General features: G+C 41.3%; 3 protein-coding genes across 5 annotated transcripts in view; 2 read left to right on the forward strand and 1 right to left on the reverse strand.

Moving 5' to 3' along the window:
- Positions 1 to 75: 75 nt before the first annotated feature.
- Positions 76 to 1,551, reverse strand: LOC122405874 (COMM domain-containing protein 8-like). The gene is made up of 4 exons (XM_043410929.1): positions 1,300 to 1,551; positions 1,061 to 1,222; positions 816 to 968; positions 76 to 318 (listed from the first exon to the last, which is right to left on the reverse strand). The coding sequence occupies exons 1-4, from the start codon at positions 1,366 to 1,368 to the stop codon at positions 160 to 162; spliced, it is 543 nt and encodes a 180-aa protein (XP_043266864.1). The 5' UTR covers positions 1,369 to 1,551; the 3' UTR covers positions 76 to 159.
- Positions 1,552 to 2,142: 591 nt separating this feature from the next.
- Dbp21E2 (putative ATP-dependent RNA helicase Dbp21E2) lies at positions 2,143 to 4,908 on the forward strand. 2 transcript variants are annotated; one of them, XM_043413513.1, is made up of 8 exons: positions 2,143 to 2,257; positions 2,340 to 2,422; positions 2,497 to 2,778; positions 2,984 to 3,307; positions 3,431 to 3,688; positions 3,762 to 3,875; positions 3,944 to 4,335; positions 4,564 to 4,908. In XM_043413513.1, exons 2-8 carry the CDS (start codon positions 2,351 to 2,353, stop codon positions 4,847 to 4,849), a joined length of 1,728 nt encoding a protein of 575 aa, XP_043269448.1. In that variant the 5' UTR covers positions 2,143 to 2,257; positions 2,340 to 2,350; the 3' UTR covers positions 4,850 to 4,908. The 2 variants fall into 2 exon arrangements, with proteins under 2 accessions (XP_043269448.1, XP_043269447.1); XM_043413512.1 differs by having other exon boundaries at positions 2,145 to 2,422.
- Positions 4,909 to 5,050: 142 nt separating this feature from the next.
- The window catches only part of LOC122407351 (signal-induced proliferation-associated 1-like protein 1), a 46,899-nt gene continuing 30,937 nt past the window's right edge, over positions 5,051 to 21,012 (forward strand). For both annotated transcript variants that reach the window (XM_043413509.1, XM_043413510.1), the window contains exon 1: positions 5,051 to 7,958. The gene's annotated coding sequence lies outside the window, so the exon portion shown is untranslated. The remainder of the gene's footprint in view (positions 7,959 to 21,012) is intronic.

Here is a 21,012-nt window from a genome sequence, read left to right on the forward strand (position 1 = left end):
GTATACACATATATTTCCATTTCTAATTCATGCAATGATTGTCGTGGAGGGAGAAATGAAGGAAAAAAGCGTCACTTTGTTAATTACGTGGTTTTTATTTCATGTTTTTTACTTCTTATTCGATTTTTCTTTTCATTCCACTTCACCGTGTGAATTGATTCAACGATCAGTCGATTCCAGAACGTTTATTAACGAATCCAATTCGTCTCTATTCATTTCCAGGCCCAAAATCCTTTTATCCTTCTTATGCTCGATTATTAAATCCAGTTCCAGTAGTGGTTCCCTCAGTGATGCCAGTTTACTCGAACCCATGACAAGCTGCAAGTCGTATCCAAATTCCCTCATTATTTCGGTTATTGCAATCAAGGATACGAAAAATCTCAAAAGACAGTTGAAGTTTTTGAATGGTTTTAGAAGCCACTTTCACAATGATGCTTTCACGAAAGTGTTCACTCTTGAACCAGGTTTTATTAAAATTCAAAAAAAAAGTATTATAAATAAATTATGATTGACAAAATAAACAATCGATGTGAAAATATTTTTAGTCTCTGCACTTGAACTTGGACTACTGTAAACTTTTTTAATCAAACAAGGAAGGAATATAGAACTTTTACGGTGACATTATTAATGATTATTGTTTAAAGTGCCTCGAATATACTAAACATTATGGGATCGAGGCATTTACATTTACTTGAATGGAACACCGACTTGATTTTTGACAATGTTTTCTAAACGAATACAATCCAGAGAAGACAGGTAAGTTTACACAGAGTGGAACTTTTCCGAAAAATTCAGCACGAACAAAATTGTTTTACCATCAGTCTATAATCGAAGTCAGTCATTGTGGGGCCGTGTTTTTTTGAATAATCCCTCAAGAGGGCAGCAGTCAAATGTTCCTGCCTGACTTTGAGACAGCTCATTACTTTGTGCTGCACTTGTTCCAGCAAATCGTGGAAATACCGAGGCATCTAAACAAATAGAATTGATTCGTACATTCATTGCACCGCTGTCGAGAGTGTCGAGTGATTAAAACACGTACGGCTAAAAAAGAAGAACGTACTTTGTTTTCATCCAAATACAATGCATCAGGGGTTCTCAATATCGTTGAAAAGAGGTTGTACGCGCTATTATATTCGTTCTCCGTCCAATCGATGTCATTTACGAATTGTTGATACGTTGGACCAGGATATCCGCATATTTCGTCCGCGCATAAGTGCAACAACTATTTCGCGATTTGAAAACAAAAATTTTATACATATTACAATTTTTCAAGTAAAAATTTGAACACAAAATACATACCCGATTGAGAATATGACTATTGGGTTCTTGGAATAAGATACTCGCAGTGTCAAAATTATGTACATCCATAATGGATTTGTTTTTTAAAAGCTTTTATATCGCTGAATGAAAATATCACTTTCTATTATTATAAACTTTTAATATATATGTGGCTCTATAATCTTGAGCTCACTATTTTCGGGGTTAAGTCACTTTGATACATTCTCAACGTTTCCCAGTTATTCGATCCTTGCAGTCTCCTCCCTCTCCCTACCAACGTCAACCGACAATCATTAAAAACGAGCGCAACCACGGTTTTGTTTTCCTAGAGCCGGTCCACGCTAGGTGGCACCAATGTCTGGTTTCTATAGAGAGCTTGTTGTATCGAATTGTTAAAACATATGTATCAATCATCAGTCAGTAAGGAACTTACCTTACCGACGGGGCAGCATGGGCACGTGCAAGATGGAGCTCGAAGCCCCTAAAAATAAATAAAAAAAAAAAAAAAAAGAGAGCTTGTTGCTTATCTTCTATCTTCGCTTCCGTAGGCAGTTTCTCTGTTCCCCGCTCCGGCTCCTTGGTTCGTCCAGGTGCTTTATTGGTATAGGAAAGGTCGGTCATGTAGGACTCGCCACAGCTATGGTGTGAAAAGAATGGTTTTAGGATTGCGTTTCGTCTCGGGTACCAGTGGCAGACTCATCAGAGGGCCTGTACCCTACCCCAGACGCTTTGTGGATGAAGGCTTTTGGGCTTTTGGGATGGACGTTATATATATTGGACGAGAGCCTGACTGACGAAGCGTTGACGAGAAACTGTAGCCTCGTAGCGGTTGTTTCGTGAAGTACTTTGGAACGCGCCACATTTCTTCGCTATTTCGCATGGAGAGCCACCACCGCATGTTGTCGTACCATGTCATACATACCTTGCGACACTTGCGATCTTCCGAAAACGATTTACATATAGTCGATTTTTTCATAAAGTGAATCAATTTTAAACAATGTCATGCATTTTAAATTTGTAGATATTATCATAGATTAATGGTTTTCGTAATTGAATTATAGCCACCAGCAAAATGTTTTCACGATTGTGTAGATTGTGCCACAGGCAAGTGGATAATTCAGTGTATAACCTTCGAAACTACCGGGTAAGTTCAGCAACGAATTTGTTACGTTTCTCATGATTGTTGTGAATGAAACTGAACTTTATTAAATATTTTAGATTTCGTCGACCTTTTCACAACAGCAAAATGTTGCTGAAAAATATTTGGATGTCCCGGAGGAAAAGTTGATTGACCCTGAAAAAGCTATGAACAGCCCTGAAAAAGAATCTAATGTTCCTGAAAATAAAGAACGTGAACCACTAATTATTTGCAAAAGACCCGAATTCAATTTTTACAAAGGCAAAACGTTCTCAAAATTTGAGACAATTCCTTTAGCTTCCCAAGGATGGCATCATTTGAAATCTTGCGGTGATTACTTCACAATACTCCCAGATTACGAAGTAAGCCAAAGAAATATTTTATTGATAGAGGTTTTTGATTTGTGCTCTGACCCATTTTGAGAATCTAAAGCAATTTTTTTCTGTGAAATACTGCAAAACTAATTAGCAATAATTTTGTTTTTTCTCATTAGTCTTGAGAGTTCTTGAAGAAAACCTTGTTAAATCAATTGGGATTGTTTAAAATCACTTTTTGTACGAATTTCAGGATCCTGGGGAAGACGATGATTTACACGATGACCCGAGAGATTTTGAACATTTAGGCTTGCATCCAAAGCTGGTTGAGAATTTAAAATCCATGAATATACATACTCCAACAGAAGTACAGTACCTTGGCATACCTAAAATAATGATGAACCAGCATATGGTACTCTCAGCAGAAACTGGATGCGGCAAAACAATTGCCTATCTATTGCCCCTATTGAATCAAATTTATCAGTGGCAGAGATTGGAAATCAACAAAGAGAGAAAATTTAATGAGCCATTTGGGTTAATAATTACTCCCAGTCGAGAGCTTGCTGAACAAATAGCGGTAAAACCACAGAACTTATTGAATTAACAGCTTCTTGTTGGTTAAAAAATTTTGCATGAAAACTTTATTCCTTTGCAAGAAAAACAAGGTCACAGTGGTGTTTTATTTGTTTGTTAATCACAGAGGGAAGCCAAGTGGTTGGCTAAGGATCTTGGCATAAAGATAACTGTGAAAACAGGCGGTAGAACAAAAAAAATCTTGAACAATCCTCCGGTGGGTAATGTTGATTTGTTGATCGGTTCTTTCGGAGTAATCAGCAAATTAATAACAACAAAAATTTACAAATTGCACTACATGAGACATCTAGTACTCGACGAAGCTCATGCACTCTTTGATGTCACCTTTGATGAGAAACTCCGAGTTTTTCTACATAGAATGACTGTGAGTTAAAAGCAACAAAAAACTTTATCAACCATTAGCCCTGGATCGATCCATTCTTAATGTGCTTCTTCAGTTCAATGTAGGAGACATGGCCAACGAAAATGGTTTCCCAGACTACTCTCAGTTGACACTCGTATCCGCTACCAAAGCTGCAGATTTTCCAGATTATTTGAAAGGAGTCATCGATGTATGTATGGGTGGAGCATGGAATGCCAATTTGGAATTATAGCGGAGTAACGATTTCTGTTGTTACAGGAAAGGCTATTCAGCGACGTCACAACCAGTAACTTTCACCGAGTAATGGTACCACAAAAATTTCTCAGAGTCAAATCCATGGACAAATCAACGACTCTACTGAAATTGATAAAACCTAGAGCCGTTAGAAAAGTGCCATTCATCGTCTTCAGTAATGACAGTGCAACGTGTGATTGGATCAGCCTTTTTTTGAATGAGTTTGGCGTCAACGCGACTCATCTCAATGGCGAAATGCCTATGGTTATAAGGCAGGGCAAGTTCGCAGCTTTTCAAGCCGGAAAGTTTGCCGTTTTATCAGCTACGAACGCAGGAGCTCGAGGTTTGGATACCATCCAAGTCAACAATGTCATCAATTATGACCTTCCGATGTCAACTGCTGATTATATACACAGGTTGGAACTTATCTAGTTTACAAATATCAAATAAAAATTTCTTCATTTCATTTAGCAAAGAAAAAGCCCTGATATTCGAAAAAAAGAGGTGGAGACTGCAAAATACTTTTTTCAGGCATAATTTATGATTGAAAGATCATAAATTAAGTTTGCTCTGATAACTCAATGCTTGGTCAATTGTTAAATAATTGAGTAACTGTGAAAAAAATATCTTCAATATTACGACAGATGCGGAAGGACCGGCCGATTAGGCACAAAAGGCGAGTGCAGAGTGACGAATATAATCACTCGTCATCTGGAGATCGAATTAACGCAAAAGATAGAAAGAGCTGCCCGTCGTAGGCGACCATTGCCGATTTTCGATTTGATAGAGGAAAAAGAGATGAAACGGGAAAAAGCAGAAGACATGGAACTGCTGGGACAGAAAAATGGAAAAAAACCTCGTGGAAAGAATGAAAGGGACAAGAGAAAGAAGGCACCAAGGAAGATACAGAAAAAAAGTCGAAAATTGTAGACGAAAAATGAGTATAGGATGAACGTCGGAGGTGTAAATAAAATTTGGTTTATCAATTTTTTAATGGTACTTCAACGACCGAAACTCTTTCTCGGAATCAGCACTTTCGATTTCCAACGAGTTCATGACCATATAATAACAGTGCTTTCTCGTAGAGAGAAGAATTGCCTTAGTATTGAAAATTGGAATTGAAAAAAAATTGCAAAGCATCGGACCACAAACGATGGACTCTGAAATATTTTATTTTAACCGACACAAGAGCGTAGATCACTGAAGCGGATATTTTTATGCCTAATCCTATGACAGATGCATGTAAATTAATCCTCGTGAAGGTATACCGATGCAAAGTACCACTATAATGTCTGACGAATGGGTGCGCCAATGTGTTAACCACACCCGACGACGTTAATGTTCGCGTGACGCGTTTCGCTCCGCTTTAATTAACTAAATCCTCAAAACTTCTCTCCCTCTCTGCACTTTTTTTCCACAGAGGAAGTGAGTAATGGAAAGTAGATGCTTCCACGTATAATGTGTGCAATCCAAACGTCCTCGGGTGTAACTCGCGAGAAATTATGTTTCGTAAATATTGCTGCGCCCTTTATTTTCACACTTTTTTTTTATCGAAGCTCTTTCCTCAGTGGCGATTCGAATGAATTATTTTCTCTTTCGTTATCATTCACTAGGCGTGGGGTAGACATTCGAGAACTTGGTCGAATTTTTGACTGAGTGATTTCCATTAAAACATGTTAGTCGTGCAAAAAATAACGATATCATCTCCTTTATTCTAACGTCGATTTGCACTGAAACAACACTGTTGATACTTTTAATGGATTTTACATATTATTGGAATTATCAATTAGTATTTATATTCTTTTTTTTATATACACAATTTTGAAAAACCTACGTATATAAATTACTTTTACAAGAAGTTTTTTCTTTTTGTTTATCGTGTATGCTGAGTAAAGTGTTCTTCGAGCTTTGATCTTGTTCGGTCGATAAGCTGCCAGCGGATTGGCAATTTTAGTGTAATTTTTTTCAACTGCGCAACAATTTTCCATTGAGCAATCTCAAGTTTTAAAACTTGAAATGAAAGTGTTTGGGCAGAAAAAAATCCGAGCGAAGGTCGCTACTGCTCACGCTGTAAAAGGGTCGAAAAAAGATGGTACTCGAGATAGCTCCGAGTTTCTCAATCAACATAGGAGGGATAATTGAATGAAAAAAAAGATGAATGTTCTCGTCATCGTTTGTAAACCGGACGTTGTTGTCTTCGCTGAATACTTTAGGATGTGGACGAAACACGCGTGTGGTGGTGGTGGTGGTGGTAATGTCAGCCTTTCTTGGACATGACCAGATGACTGCAAGATTAAAATCCCCGATAATTTCTCAACTAAAAGGCCCAAATTGCAGCGAATTCACGGAGCGCAGAGTAACCGAAGGTTCTTGAGATTTTAATGTCCGGAGCGCCACCAAGTGGAAAATATATTGCGAATAATTTGGATAATTACACAGATTTATTTAATGTAGTATTTTGAGTTTTATTTAATGATGGATTGCTTGAGCACCCATAAAGTTTTGTTTTTTAATTCAATGGTATCAATGGTACAACTTTAGACAGGTTGAAATGTCGTCGAATTCGTGTATGCTCAAAATAGGAAAGAGAAAAAAATCGGAGTACAATTTCATTCGTTTGAATCGTTACTAAATATCGTTACGCAAAACATCAGTGGCAACTAACGAAAGAGGATTCTATTTCCAAATTTTGATACTAATAAAGGGCAATCTCAGTTTTTTTTCATCGTAAATATGGAGTAAGTAAATATTTTGGAGTGATTTGTATTTGTTTTTGTAAAATCCTCTATAAAAAAAATCGTCCACGTTTGAAAAAAAATAGGGGAGTATTTGATGTGTAGAATGAGAATTTATGAAGAATTCGATGATTCAGAAAGGAGTCGAGCGCGCGTGAGATTATTGCTGTACAGAGAGAGAGAGAGGAGAGAACTACTGTGAGCGAGTGGAGGGAGGATACGGGCACAGTATAGCTATAGCGTGGGGTGTGGATTCTCGTAGCGCTGCCGGTTGCCGGTTGAGACCGGCTCAGCTTAGCGTAGAGTCCCTCAGTCGATCCTCGACGCGCGACCTGTTGGCGTCGCACAACTCGAATCATCGTGATCGCGCGCGTGCGTTCTCTCGCTCTTTTTCTCTTGTATTTTCGGATTACGCGTGCATAGCGCAGGTGATGGGTTTTCATTCGAATCGTTTGCGAGAAGACGATATACGCGACATCGATTCAAAACTGATAAAACCTCAAAATTCAGTGTCCGCGGGTGTGCGTGTATGTGCGGTGCGTGTGTACTCGCTCACGCATTGTCCGACAGTGTCTCGAGCTCGTAGAGCACGTCCTGTAACGTCCGGTTTGACGAGGAATACACGGACGTGACTTTACGATCAAACGTCTTGACTTTCGCGTTAATTTTTATTTATTCAACGGCAAGAACACGCATCAATAACAAGATACGTGGATGAATTTGAAAAATAACGTTCGTGTCGTACGAATCTTAGAAAACAGTGATTAAACGCAATTTATTCAATAACTCATAGGTTGATGCATTTTCAACAATTCCATATTAGGATGAGTTAGTTCCTGTGTGGCGTTTACTGTTACTTTTGCCTCTTATGATGTGCGTGTTCGGGAGTGAGAAAGAGAAAGAGTGAAGCTTCTTAGCCTCTTTTCACGTGTGCCCGGAATAAGAGATTTGGAGTGGGATATTCGAAAAAGAAAGAAAACAGAATATACCTGTTGCAAAGTGCTGAATAGCGGGCGATGATTTATGTCCGAGCGTAATTGCACGTATAATAGTTCGAGTTTTATTTCATGCTAAATCAGGGTCGGCGGTAATCCGCAGTCGTCGCTCGTTTTATTGTCAAACCGATCGAAAATAGTGAAAAGTGTCTCGTGGAAAGAGTTCGTCATTCCGAAAATTGTAAAGCGTATTTCGAGTTTTCTTTGGAAAAAGTAACAACGACAGCCGCTATATTGGAGAGAAAGCGAGAAAGCGGCGTGCCGCTTTTCTGTGTGCCGCGACAGAGGCGCTCCACCCAGTCCGAAAACGTAAGTTTATTTTTCATTTTCCCTGCTCTCGTGCTTAATGCACGCATGCAATAAACGAAGATTCGAATGTTGGTGAAACTGTCTGCTCGAAATGAGTTGAGCTATACTGTAAAACGGCGTACTGTGTATTTTTTAAGCGCGCAACGAAAGACTTATTTACCTTTGGATTCGCCTGAAAAAAATCGTACGGAACGAGAAAAAATATCGTTTTTCCCCACTGTTCCATTGAAACATAATAACGGAGAAACCGTTGACCGCTCGTGCGAAAAGTTTGACCATAAAATAACAAATTAATCGCCAAAATAATTGCTTGTATAGGAAATTAAGTATTAAAAATGATTTCGCGTTGGGAGTTGGGTATTTTTTCATGCCGCGAAGGGGACTATGAGCGTAGTTGATTGCGGGCGGCCAGAGTTTGCGTGCACGTTCTTACGAATGAACGATTCTCGTGCACATGATCCACGTGCTCGTTATTTAATTGCACGAAGAGAGGCTTTGTGCGAAGCGGACCGGGAGGCAAAGTAATGCAAGTATTTCCTCCATTAATGAACCCTATTTCGTTCGAAATATTTATATTTCCTATCGAAACATAAACACAAAAAAACAATGCACACATACAAGATGACAAAAAACGTTGGGCGAGGAAACGAATACGTGGAACCGTCACGTTGCGTTCTCTATTGCTTACCGCATTATAACCACAAAAACACGACGCTGTTGACTCGGTCGCTCCTGTTTTTTTTTTTTTTTTTTTCTTTTTTTACATACACTCCGGTATTTATCTATGTATACATACATCGACGAAGTTGTCCTTGCTGCTCTCTCGAAACAACACCTACCCGCGACCCATTCACTACACGCTCGTATTAGTTTTATGTTACAAAAAAAAGTTGATTCGAAATTCAGTGGTAGTAATACGAACCGAGACTTCCCGGTGCTGTTACAAAATTGTATCGCGAACCAGAGACGTAATGCGACGAGATTGTTGTGCTCTGTTTATGCTTATGTCATAAGAATCGAAAATTAGTACGACGAGAAGTCCGATTTCAATGGGAATATAGAATGTCCGCGCGCGCGCTGTTTCGTAGGAAATATTATTTTTGGCGCGACTGGCAAATTTAACTCAAGGAAAAGAGAAAATAGTTGAAAATGAGATTCATTTGAAAAATCGTAACATCGGGCGGGGAATGGAAGTAACAAATATTTACCTGACCCACATTTTTCACGAGGAAATCATACAAAAAATAGTACCAAAGGAGGCCAAGGCTTCCGATTTTAAGCTCCACGTGAGTGTCCTACGTGCACGCGCGTAAACAAATCGCAGATGCTCGAGGGCGTTTACGATGATCTTTGAAGTTTAAGTTGTACATTTCTCATTGTTCACACACAGAAATGCACCCACGCACATCTGACCTTTTTCGATCACGATCCTCACAGACGCAGAATCTTTTATCGAAAAGCGTGCAACGATGACGCTCGCGGTTGCCTCCTCGCGTGTTTCCAACGGTCTCGAACTATACTCGAATCACGAGCAAATTAGTTCGAAATAATCGCGAATCATTAGCTCGCTTGGCACAGCCGCTTCGAACTTCCTGTGACAGGCAATTTTTCAGTCGTTCCAATTTGCATAAGTATCGAGTATTGCATAATTGGAAAAAGGCGAAAACAACGAGGCAGTGTCATCGTTGCTTCGACGTGACGCAATAGCCTCGCGTTACTCGTAGATCAACCGCTCTGTTTTTCAGCCTCGGTAAAATGAGTGCCGATGATTGTCCAACGGTCTTGAAAAACCTACGTCAATGGCCACTTTTTCGTGGGTCATTCCAACCCGTAATTACACAGGAATGAGCCCTGCACACGAGAAATCCATCGCCCCTGAAATTTCTCTTCCCCGAAGAGCTGTGGATATCGGCCATTGGTATAAACAGCCAGGCAAATATTTTTTATCCTTGCAAAATAGTCCTTCGAGGAGAGGTGGTTTGCGAGATAAGTTGTCTCGGAGATTTGATGACTCAGACATAAGCTATTCGTGCGAGGCAAGCCTCGCACGTGGATACCTCGGACCTCGTTCTTTTTCTCCGTCGAAAAAGAGCTCGCGCGCCGGCGGACTCGCCTTGAAAAAAGACGAGAATCTGCACCATTGAGAGAGGAGATTCCGCACGAGCGAATTCGTCGTCCTCCCGCATGCCTCGCTCGAGCTAATCGAGGAATCAGGAAGCTTTACTTGCTCTCGGTTTCTTACACTTCTCTCGATTCATCGGCACGTTTCTATAACCTGTTTCACGCGTGTGCGCGGCGACAATCGTGGGAGGTTATTGGACAAGGTCTTGCACACGAGATCTTGAGTAATTCTTATTCGGGGGGCCGCTGCACAATCAATTTTTACTCCACTCGACCCTAGACTTTTCTGCCCATGACAAAGTCTGAGAAAATTTTGAGAAATTTTTATTTTCAGAGTCCACAAACTTGTTCACCTTCTTCGCATCGATCTTTCGCGATTTCGTGCTCAAGCGGAACCACGTTTCGTCGGGTTCTTCGAACTTGTTCCGTGATTCATAAGAAAACTATATCGGCGAATCGAATACGAAGCGGGAATTCGAAATTTATTCGACGCATTCCCGATAGATTTGCATCGCCGACGGCTCGGCTCTACGTTGCTCGCGGAGCAAAAAGTAACCAAAACACGAAACTTGTTTGTTTTTACGACGCTGAAGTCCGCTACGTCCGACGAAACGATCTAAAAAAACTTTCAATTACTTCGCAATTTGTTTGTTTCGTCGTTTGGTTTTAACGAACGATTTTAATTTTTCGTATACAATTGAGCGGCCTCTGTCACTCCGCGTGGGACACTTTGCACCGAGTTGCTGGGGAATCTTTGGACACGGCGTGTCTTTCGAAATTCTATGAGGTCGAAAATACCTGATTTTAGAAAGTTTTTCTCCTCGGAGCACGTGTCTCACAGGCGTATTCCGCGATCGTCGTGTCGCGTCCCAAAAGTCTGAATTACCAAGTGTACAGATTTTTATAACGTCGCGACTGTACCGAAGTTTCTTCGAACCGAATTCTTTGATATTTGAAAAACGAGAAGCGTTCGAAACGTTTCGTTCGAAACGACCATGGACCATTTGTTTCTCGCACCGCCGAAATTCACGTCCGAACCTCCGAGAGGAATTCGACCCATTTTATGAAATGGCGCTGCGGCGCCGAGTGCTGGAAAAATCGTCGATCCATATTTCCTCGGCAATTTTCTCCGAGCGGCTCGTTTTGAGAAACGTTGATGATTTTGGAGAAACCGTGAACATGTTTATTCGTGAAAAGTAGTCGATACCGGCGTGGCCATTGTGAGCGTCACGAAGCGCGTAGAATTCTCACTGACAAAAGCTCATCTGTCGAAAAATGTGTTTGCCCTTTGATTCATCCCACCAGCTGGACACGGTCAGAGTGATTCAGAGCTCACGGCTGCCCGGCAGTTTGGAATTTTCACCTTTTTTTCTCTCCTCCTCTTTCTCTCTTTCCCTTTTTTTTAGTGTGTGGACCGAACGTGAGGGCACAGTAATGTCGACCAGGGTATTGTTGTAACACGGACTTCGTGCAGTTGCAACTTGTATATATATTTCGAGTTCTACTGCAGTCAACAAGACTGCAGCGTTCTGCTCGCAGATTACTCGAATTCCCTGGGGAAAGGAGAAAGAGGAAGAGAGAGAGAGAGAGAGAGAGAGCAGAAAGTTGCCCGTGCATTCCAACGACAACGTTATTTCGGTTTATGCCTCACTCGAGAGCGCGTAGACTCACCACCAACGCGCATTAACGCTACGCATAAACAGTCCCACGCGCCCGCGACTCACATTAAGTCGTGAAATCCATTTAATATTTATGCATACGCACTTATAGGGAGTATTCAATTACGATTATGCCACTTTCCGGCTCTTGCCGCGTGAATTTTCACAAATTCACCTCTGAAATATCGTAGGTTCTTTTTAATGAGTCCAATTAAGTACTAAAATCTTATTTTAAAGGTGTGCGCGGATCAGCTCCGGAGATTAATACCTCGGTTAAGTTGAGTACTTACTATTTTCTGCGACACTAAACTAGAGAAGTTTCATGAGTCGAATCGATCATGGGAAGTGATACGGGCGTCAAAGAATTGCCGCAGTTATGTTTTTTAAGAGGCATTTCCGAGAGTTTTCTTTTTCACGTTAATTATTGACGTTTTATGTTGTCAAAAAGAATCTCGAAGGACATTGCAAAATGTATTTCGTTAAGACTGCAGAGCAGAACGTTTTTTATAAGACACAGAAATATTCGGATCGTCTAAAAAGAGTCGTGAATTCGATACGGCGTCGAGATCCGGAGAGCTTGATCGATACGACGCTGAAGTTTGCAACGTTCAAGTCCAACGAAGAGGAAAAAAACATTTGTAATTCGCCAATGATTCATTTCACGAAGTATCGGTGCAGCTTGAAAGACTACGAATTGTAAATTCAGCAGGGAACGCGAAATTGGAGAATTACTGGAATTATCGGAGGCTTTTTTTACATCGTTTCGTTGGACTCGCAAAGTTCAGCGTCATTGGGCGATTGTTTCAGTTGAAATAACCGGTAAGCTCGACGAAATTCATTTCGGTTCCGCCTGCTTAACGAGCAGTATAACAAGTCGTCTCTCAATCCGTATCAGAGAAGCGAGTATGCTGACAAAGGTTTGTTTTTTCTTGCCTCCCAGGCGCATTTCTCCTCATTTTTCATGTATTCTATGAGGATTTGAGATTCCAAAGAGCGTTCGCAGCTGAAGGCTTACGCACGCGGGAGCGTTTCATTGTGAAGAAAAACACGTGCGTTGCGGGCGTCGTGTATATCGGAGGACGCGAGGGGTACGAGCGGGAGAACAGTGTCTCGAGGATGGGAATGGTAAAAGCGTCGATCTCTGATGAAACGTGCACGAAGCTCGAAAAATGAAAAAAACCTTCGTTCCATCCACTAGAAACGAGTTTGTAGTATTACGTACCCGAGAGCACGAGAAGCTTAGTATTTGTGGTGGAGTATCGCCGAGGGAGTTGGGGAGCGAGGAGCGCGAGGGGATAGAGCAAGCTCGGCCCTGCATACCTGGACAACGACAATGCCAATGCCTACGAACTTGCTCCGCGAAGCGTGAGCGTGTGTATTTGTGGAAGCTCCGACGCCAGGTGATCGAGTATATATAGATTCCCGATGCGCCCTTTTTTCTCCAAGTCATCGAGATATCCGTCCGCGCGCGTGTATGTGATTTCTCTGGGAGTCCCGAGGCGCTTTTCACGTCGGTGTGGCAAAGAGGCATTTTATCGAGGCTGTGTGTATATTCTCGGTGCGGGCATCGCGTGTGTACGGGGATTCGTAGTACGAGTGTTCCATTGGCGGGGACAGTGCACCACGAGCGTCAGCGAAGTGCATTGACTTCTCTCTTGATAAACGTTTACGAGCGATCGCCCGGTACCGACTCTTCTTGATTCGTCGTACTCACGCGACGTTGAGGCGACTAAAAAGAGGTGGAAATGAGACACGACTGCGGGGATCGGGGATTAGCTGGCCGAAGAGGAAAAACGTGACTGTGAAGAAACGATCGATTTCCGATTGACCAATATATTTTTTTATTAATGAGAAGGACCGATCAATCCGCAGAAAACCAATCGCAGTTGCACCCAGCTATGGAGAAGCAAAAGTGCGAATGCTTTTTCGCGCTCTTGCAACGTATTAGGAATCATTTCTTCATTGGTACGAAATTAAAGCTTCTCAACCCCCATGCAAACGGTTCACGCAACTCGGTCGTGCGATCTCGTCGATAAATGGTTTTTACACTTGGAGATTTAAGTCTCGAAACGTTCGCAAGTTCGAGCTCGTTGAAACTCTCGAGAAGTCTGCGGATATTGAGAGCGAGGGATTAACCCCTCGCCGACGTCCAGACTGCGACAGCTCGAAGGCGTGCACGCGCATATGGACTGCCCCCACGACTTGCTCTGAGTTTAATTAAAAAAACGATTCTAATAATAAAATAATTAACTGGAATTACAGTTGAAACTCATGAGCCATGCGACGGAGCTCCGAATTCATTTTTTTTCTGAGCGTGCGCATGTTTGCGCTAAATAAGATGGCGTGTAGAACGATTAGGGGGCAGGAAGGAGAGGCAGGCGAATTCTTAATGACGGTGATGAACGTATTTTCATTGTCATGTGCTTAAAATAATACTTTACGTAATTCCGGCTCGCACGATTCTCACGCGAATATATGAATGAGAGTTGAGAGAAATGGGAAAGGGAAGGAGAGGAAGAAAGAGAAAAAGACCGGAAGTACCGTGCAGCAGGAAAATGGCACTCGCTTCCTGCGAGCTTTCATTCCTGAAACTAAAACTACTTGAAACTAAAACTACTTTTCCACCGTTCCATCTCGTTTTACTCGAAAAATGCCTCTAATGATTCCACAATCGTAGATACACGGAGATTTTCGCGCTCGGTTTTCTCACGATTAAATGAATCATTGCGAGACACAACCGGATCAATCGATAGTTAGAAATTGTATAAATTTCTTCCTATCCGTCTCATTGAAGGGAGCGTAAAGAGGCCGTGCGAAATGGACGCGTGTATACGGTCATGTGCGACGCACCTCGCTACGCGTACGCGGATCTCACCGCGTGTACACGGGACGGATCACTTTGAGAAACCGGTTAAATAGCGCAGGAAAACTCCTGGAATTGACGATGGACTAACGCGTAAGTGCGCCGGTAAAACTTGAAAATGTTGGAGCACCGAGTTCTCTAATTTTCACGTTTATTCGAGCAATTTCTAGCCAACGATCGAGACAACTATCTCTCAGCCGTGTGGCCGCGAGTGCGCGAGGAGTCAACCCGTTCTTGTAATGAGAATACGCACGTCGCTGTGATGCGAGTGTGGAGTACGCGCGTCGTGTGCTCTTTGTGTACCGCGCGGGCAAATGCGAATGTACACAAACGAGCAATCCTTTGATAACGTGTTCTTCACTGCTCTCGCATCTATCTCGCCCTTGCGTGTTCCTCATTACTCCAGACACCCAAGAGACTCGCAAAATCCATTGCCTCAACGTATTTCACGATGACAATAGCCTCGATATCTCTATTTAATTTTTATTTTTTTTATTTTTATTTTTTTTTATAGTTTTCATAGGCTATCGACTACTTATATTTATTTATTTAAGGGAGGGTGGGACACGATGGCCCCCTAAAAGTCTGTTAATCTTAAATAAATATAAATGAATGAATAAATATTAATACAATATAAATAATAAATTAATTGATTAATTGATTAAATTTAAAAACTGAATAGAGGAAGGTGGGGCACGACGGTCCCCTAAATTACAGGCTTTTTAAATTTAATTAAATCAATTAATTAATTATATTATATTCATATTAATATATTAATACCTATTTATTATTTATTTAATTTATATAATATTTATAGTTTCATAGACTATCGATTAATGATTAATCTATTCGTATGGGAAATGAATCACTCCGAGAGGGCACTGAATACAGCTTTTTTCTCGTTGATCCCGGTGTGGTAATCGCGCGAACAAGCTCCTCTTCTTCGTGAGAGCCCGGGCATCTTTAACCTATGAAACTACGAAATTTTAACCGATTAGTGCGGAAGGGAAAAACATTTGAATAAATCTCCAAGTGGCAATGGGGAAAAAAGCAAAAAACTAATAATTATCGGGTAATTAATATCCTTGTTTTTCTTACCTCTTTCTGCGGCTGTCTGGCTGTTGTGTTTCTGTTTTATTTTTCAATAAATCTCTTCGGAATCGGATGTCTCGTGTGTACTGTTAGGGCGCAGCGTGTGGCTAACTGTAAATAATCAAGTTGGTCTCCGCGCGTGTTGTGTGCCTGCTCGTGCAGCTGGGACTCGCTTTTGCAAAGCGGAAGGGAAAAAAGGCTCGCGAAATCTCCAAGAGGTAGAGAGTGCAAGGAAAAGCCGAATGGTGCGTAAGGAATGAAGAAATTGAGAGACCAGGAATAGGCAGATGAGAGGAGAGCGGCGAGTCGCCTTCGCGTCGAAACAGAACGCTTCACCTGGCAAGTGAAATAGACTTTTGTAAAGAGAGAAGCAATTCGAGAGGAAGAGGGAACGGGAGGAGGAGATGAATCGAAACGCAAACGAGCTTCCGTGCAGTCGCGAGCATCCTAATTATCCGCTTGACTGGAGCCTGCGTACGTGTGCCTCCCCGCACACGCTGCAAATTTCATAAACACAATCATAGTACACTTATTTACTGCGGGAATTGGCTATCATGAAACGGGGATAACTTATATTCGTTATCGAAGCAAATCGAGTGAGTAGATAAGAGCAAAAGAAGCGAGCTGTATTGCGCAGTGATTCCTGAACGACGACCTCAGATCCATGTCAGATGACACGGATTTTCCAGCGAATCGAGTTATCCAATATCGAACTTGAGCACGCTCGTGAACAGCTTTCGAGAAAACGGTGACAGATTTGAACTCTCGTTGTTTTCGATGGAACTGTCATCTTGGCCAGGTTTAATTTGGACATGGTCAGTCGCGGTGCTCAATTTCAAATTTCTTTGATTTTATTCGGGGTAATGGTTATTTTCTTAAGAAAGTCTTGAAATTTACGACGCTGAAGTTTCCAACGTTGGAGTCCAACGAAATGAACGAAAAAAAGGTTTGTAAGGACCAATTTTTTATTTCACGAATCGTTGGTGCAGCTTGAAAAACTACGAATCGCAAATTTGGCAGGGAACAAAATAGGAGAATTACTGGAATTATTGGAGAGTTTTTTCGATCATTTCGTTGGACTTCAACGTTGGAAACTTCAGCGTCATTTTATATTTACAGAGTTTAAAGGAGTCGTCGACTGACACTCATATTAAATTTTAAAAGGTTCGTCTTATTGGTTATTTAGATAAACGTGTTTGAATATGAAGAAAAAAGTACACAATAACAATGAAGTACATGACGAAGGTCTGGAAAAAAATTCGAGTCTTACTAGTAATTAAGATATGTTACCTTAAAGATTGAACGAAATTGGTAACGAGCACTCGCGTAACCTCAAATTTGGATCCCCGTTCAATTAACGGCTTGTAATTTTATCAAAAAAATAATTTGAAAAAATGTATTTACAATTTTAAATTAACACTTCTGACATTAATTTAAATTGATAATATCTCTAACGAGGAAGTAAAAATCGACGCAATTTAGACACCCATAAAATACGATCCTACGCGCGCGATCTACCTTAAATCTTTTCCAGCAGCAGTCCATCGGGTAATCCATTCGATTTCCGTCATAAAACTTGCGGGGTGCACGCATCCTTCAATATTGTCAATCGGTTCGAGAAAGAAATCATGAAATTATAATTTTATGGTGAGCTCCGCCCAATCGTTGCTACCGGAAGCAGCTTTCCAATAATTTTCCTCCCAAGTGGAAAATATGACTCCAAATGAATATTGAAAGTGGTCAAGATTAGAGTCCCTTCGTAGAAGCGTCACGCAGTCACACAAACGCGAGTGATATATATACTCCAATAAAAGTTGTGATCGCCGATCGAGATGGCACACAAAAACCTATTCCCATATCGCCTCCTCGCTATTTACACCCGAATGATCTCAAGAGGAACTTTTCCATTTGTGAATGGCTGCCCTCGGATTCCTAGAAGCCCGCAGTCGTCTGTCAACGCGGAAATAATAGCCTCGCAACGACGATCGCATCCATCGAGGAGGAATCTGTGAGGTTTGAACGGCACGGAATGAGGCAGCCTTAGACGGGGAGGGGGTCGATACTACGCCTCTCGTAATAGGTTAGTAGCACTCTCAAACGAGGTTCACTCGCGTCTCTTGTATTTCACAGCGATAATGCCGTCGAATATAAACCCGTAGACGCATAAATACTCATAAATCGCAAACACATCGCAAGCCTCAACGCGTCGCGTATTTGTGTGCAAATGGCGTTTGAACTCTTGCGCGAATCAGTGAAAAAAGAAAGCGTGTTAAGGAAGATCTTAAAGTTGCACGTCCTACGTGTGCAGTGCACACGAGAAACGTTGAACGGAGCCTCGAAAGGAGAAGCTAAAGGGCGTACACGCGAGCAACGAACGCACGGAGATCGGCTCCGTGTTGAAGCAACGAAACCTCGTCTCCTCCGCAGCAGCCTTCGTCTTCTTATTCTCCCCTGAAGTTGGGTTTGGTCCTCGAGATAATATGTTTATATATTTATGTAGATGTATATACCGACGGAAGAAGGAGCGAACGTTCAACGGCGAGGGGGAAAGAGAGAGTCGATCCACGAGACCGGAGTATATAACGGAACCTTCGTAGCCGTAGTATCGTCTTTCTCGGTGCTCACTTGCTTTTGCTCGCGTACACGCTCATATATTTTACGCATACTATACCGACTCGACGATTCCTCACTGGCTGAAGGATCCGAGCGAAGAACCGCTCCGTCTTCCAGGCGGAATATACCATCAGCAGAGCCTATTTTCTGTGTCTGTATCTATGGAGAACATCATCGTTCGCATCCTCCCAAGCTTTCGAATATCTTTATTTTATCATAGCATTACGTATGTGTATCATTTGAGGCATTCGGCTTTAGCCAAGTCTTCGGAAGAAAACATTTTTCATTGATCAGCGTTATTCAAATGACGCTGAAGTTTGCAACGCAAAGAGTCCAACTAAATGATTTTAAAAAAGTAACGGATAATTCCAGTAAATCTCCAATTTTGTTTTCTGCCAAATTTTCAATTCGCAGTTTTTCAAAAATCGTGTCACAAAACCTTTCCTTATTCTTTCGATGAAATCATTATTATATTTTTTTCATATTTTACTGCATGAATCACAAACAGATTCGATTGAAATGAGATTCATTAATGATTCGGTGATTCATCATTTCTTTGGCTTCGTTTATCCCGCAAAACTGAGAATATCGAACGAGTGTCTAAATTCTGCTTGCATCCGCTCTGATGGAAATGCAGACGCAAAAGTACGACCTGCAAATATGTTCGAAGGAGGAAGAATAGTTTTAGCAACAGCATTTGCAATTTTTATATGATACTTTGCACGTGCGTCATTACAATCACGTTAGCGAAGCAACACATTAATTAAGCCACATTACGACTTAGCAGTGCAGCACACGGAGTGATCTAATCAGTTGCCCCAGGGGCACATGCACGATATTTTATTAAACACGTGTATAAGGCCTTTTTAATCTCGAAGCAGCACAGCATTTTTTATTTCAACTTTCTTCTGCCCTGCTTGGCCTCTTATTAAAAAGCGAAATAAAGATTGATCTCGACGCCGGAGAGAAATGTTCCATTTTTCAGGTCGGGGCGTTTGTTTCTAACGCGATTTCTGTCGTTCGCTTATTCTTACCTCGTTCTCCTTTTTTTTCGTACTTTCCATTATGGTTTTCTCTCACGGCTTTCCATTTCGAATTCACGCTCTTGTGACGAATGGAAGTCGTACGAACTCGGACAAGCTCTCAACATAAACAAAGATTAAAATTGTTCTCAATTTTTCTCTTCGTTCTGGGTCAAACTCGTTAGACAAATCGGACTTTTCCGTAGATTCGTTTACTTGCGAATTGAAACCCGCGTCAATTTATGACGTGGCGTTTGTGCTGTGTCGTTGGAAATATTCGCCGAGGACTTTTTTATTCACGATTCCCACTGGACAGTTTGTTGAATTTGTGGGAGAGCAAAACGCACTCTTGAAAAAAGAATTCTCGATTGATACACAATTTTCCGAGTTTTAACCGTAGGATTTTCTATTCTTCGAAAATTTTTTTTTCAGTCCTCGCTGCGGAGGACGCAACGATCCTTGGAGTCTTTGTTGCACGAACTCCTCTGGATCAGGGGAGTTCTTTCTTCCACCTTTCTCGAGAGCTCGATACGTGCACCTGCGCCCATTGGAATGTTTTTTCTCTTCAAAAAGTCTCTCAGAATACCATCGAACTCCGCAACTTTTACCTTTACATTTATTTACCGAGTGCAATGTATTCGCAGTTTAAACATACTAGTTTTTTTTTTTTAAGCATGTACTCGTGAATACACTATTCGTCCCATGCTCGGAAAACGAGGTCGATCGTTCAATTACATATCCTCGTAGTGCTTCGCAGGTTCTTTATTTCTTTCTCTCCATCGCTCGCTCGCTGCATTACACACTGCCATGGCTTCGTTCTCGCGGAAACTTTAACGTCAAGAAACCCGTACGAGTTTATAGGTATACGTGTGTGTACACGAGCACTGAATTTCAAGGTAAAATTAGAAAGATTATCAGTCTCAATGGACTCATTCATTCGGCTCGATCGTCGGGCAAAAGAAAACACCAATTTTTCTTCTTATTTTACCTTTTGTTATTGAGATAAGATGATGTTTTACCGGCTCTTGGCTCACAATCTTCATCGATCAATCTGGTTTCGTTCGTTTTCGTTATTTTCACTGTGTGCCCTTTTTTTATCATCGTATATTCGTGATATCCGGAGCTGATAATGAAAGATAGATAACCGACAAGCAAAGCATCGACGGTTGATTGTCTATCGACCTCGGATGGATCTCTTGCTGTGTGTCGTTTGTGAAAAAATCTCCCAATAATTTTCTCGAAAAACCGAGATTTTTCGTTCCCGTTCTCGTATGCTCTGGGATTTTTTATCGTTTGGAAATAAAAAATATATTTTTGTGCCCCGGAAATTAAATTTTTCTTCCGAGCATCAAAAGCTGCGACTGAAAAAGTGTCCTAAATCGGCATTAAGGTAAAAACTGAATTAAAACACGTTCGCTGCGTTTGAATGATCCGCGAGTTGGGGAACCGCGGTAGTCACCTTTTCCTTGGAAACCCACGATCAGAAAGGCGAAATTGATAATATCGTAGAACCCGATTTCAGATATCTAATAGGTGGTTTTTTCGAAGATATCCGATTCGTGATTGTTTCAATGATTCTGGTGTGCAAAACACGGACAAGAGGGCCGCAAGTAAATTGAAAGAGCCCCTGACAATGTAACGGTAAAAACGGATCGTACCACTTCGAAAAATCTACACTGAGAAAA

This window comes from Venturia canescens, chromosome 2 (genome assembly GCF_019457755.1).
Source record: "Venturia canescens isolate UGA chromosome 2, ASM1945775v1, whole genome shotgun sequence".
Classification (NCBI taxonomy): domain Eukaryota; kingdom Metazoa; phylum Arthropoda; class Insecta; order Hymenoptera; family Ichneumonidae; genus Venturia; species Venturia canescens.

What these genes read in the sequence shown, in the direction of transcription:
- LOC122405874 (XM_043410929.1), bottom strand. Translation starts at nt 1,368, where the DNA reads ATGGATGTACATAATTTTGACACTGCGAGTATCTTATTCCAAGAACCC. An exon ending in ATAGTCATATTCTCAATCGG is followed by an intron (nt 1,223 to 1,299) that starts GTATGTATTTTG and finishes ATCGCGAAATAG; the next exon opens with TTGTTGCACTTATGCGCGGA. An exon ending in TGTATTTGGATGAAAACAAA is followed by an intron (nt 969 to 1,060) that starts GTACGTTCTTCT and finishes CTATTTGTTTAG; the next exon opens with ATGCCTCGGTATTTCCACGA.
- Dbp21E2 (XM_043413513.1), top strand. Translation starts at nt 2,351, where the DNA reads ATGTTTTCACGATTGTGTAGATTGTGCCACAGGCAAGTGGATAATTCA. An exon ending in TTTTTCTACATAGAATGACT is followed by an intron (nt 3,689 to 3,761) that starts GTGAGTTAAAAG and finishes GTGCTTCTTCAG; the next exon opens with TTCAATGTAGGAGACATGGC. An exon ending in ATTTGAAAGGAGTCATCGAT is followed by an intron (nt 3,876 to 3,943) that starts GTATGTATGGGT and finishes CTGTTGTTACAG; the next exon opens with GAAAGGCTATTCAGCGACGT.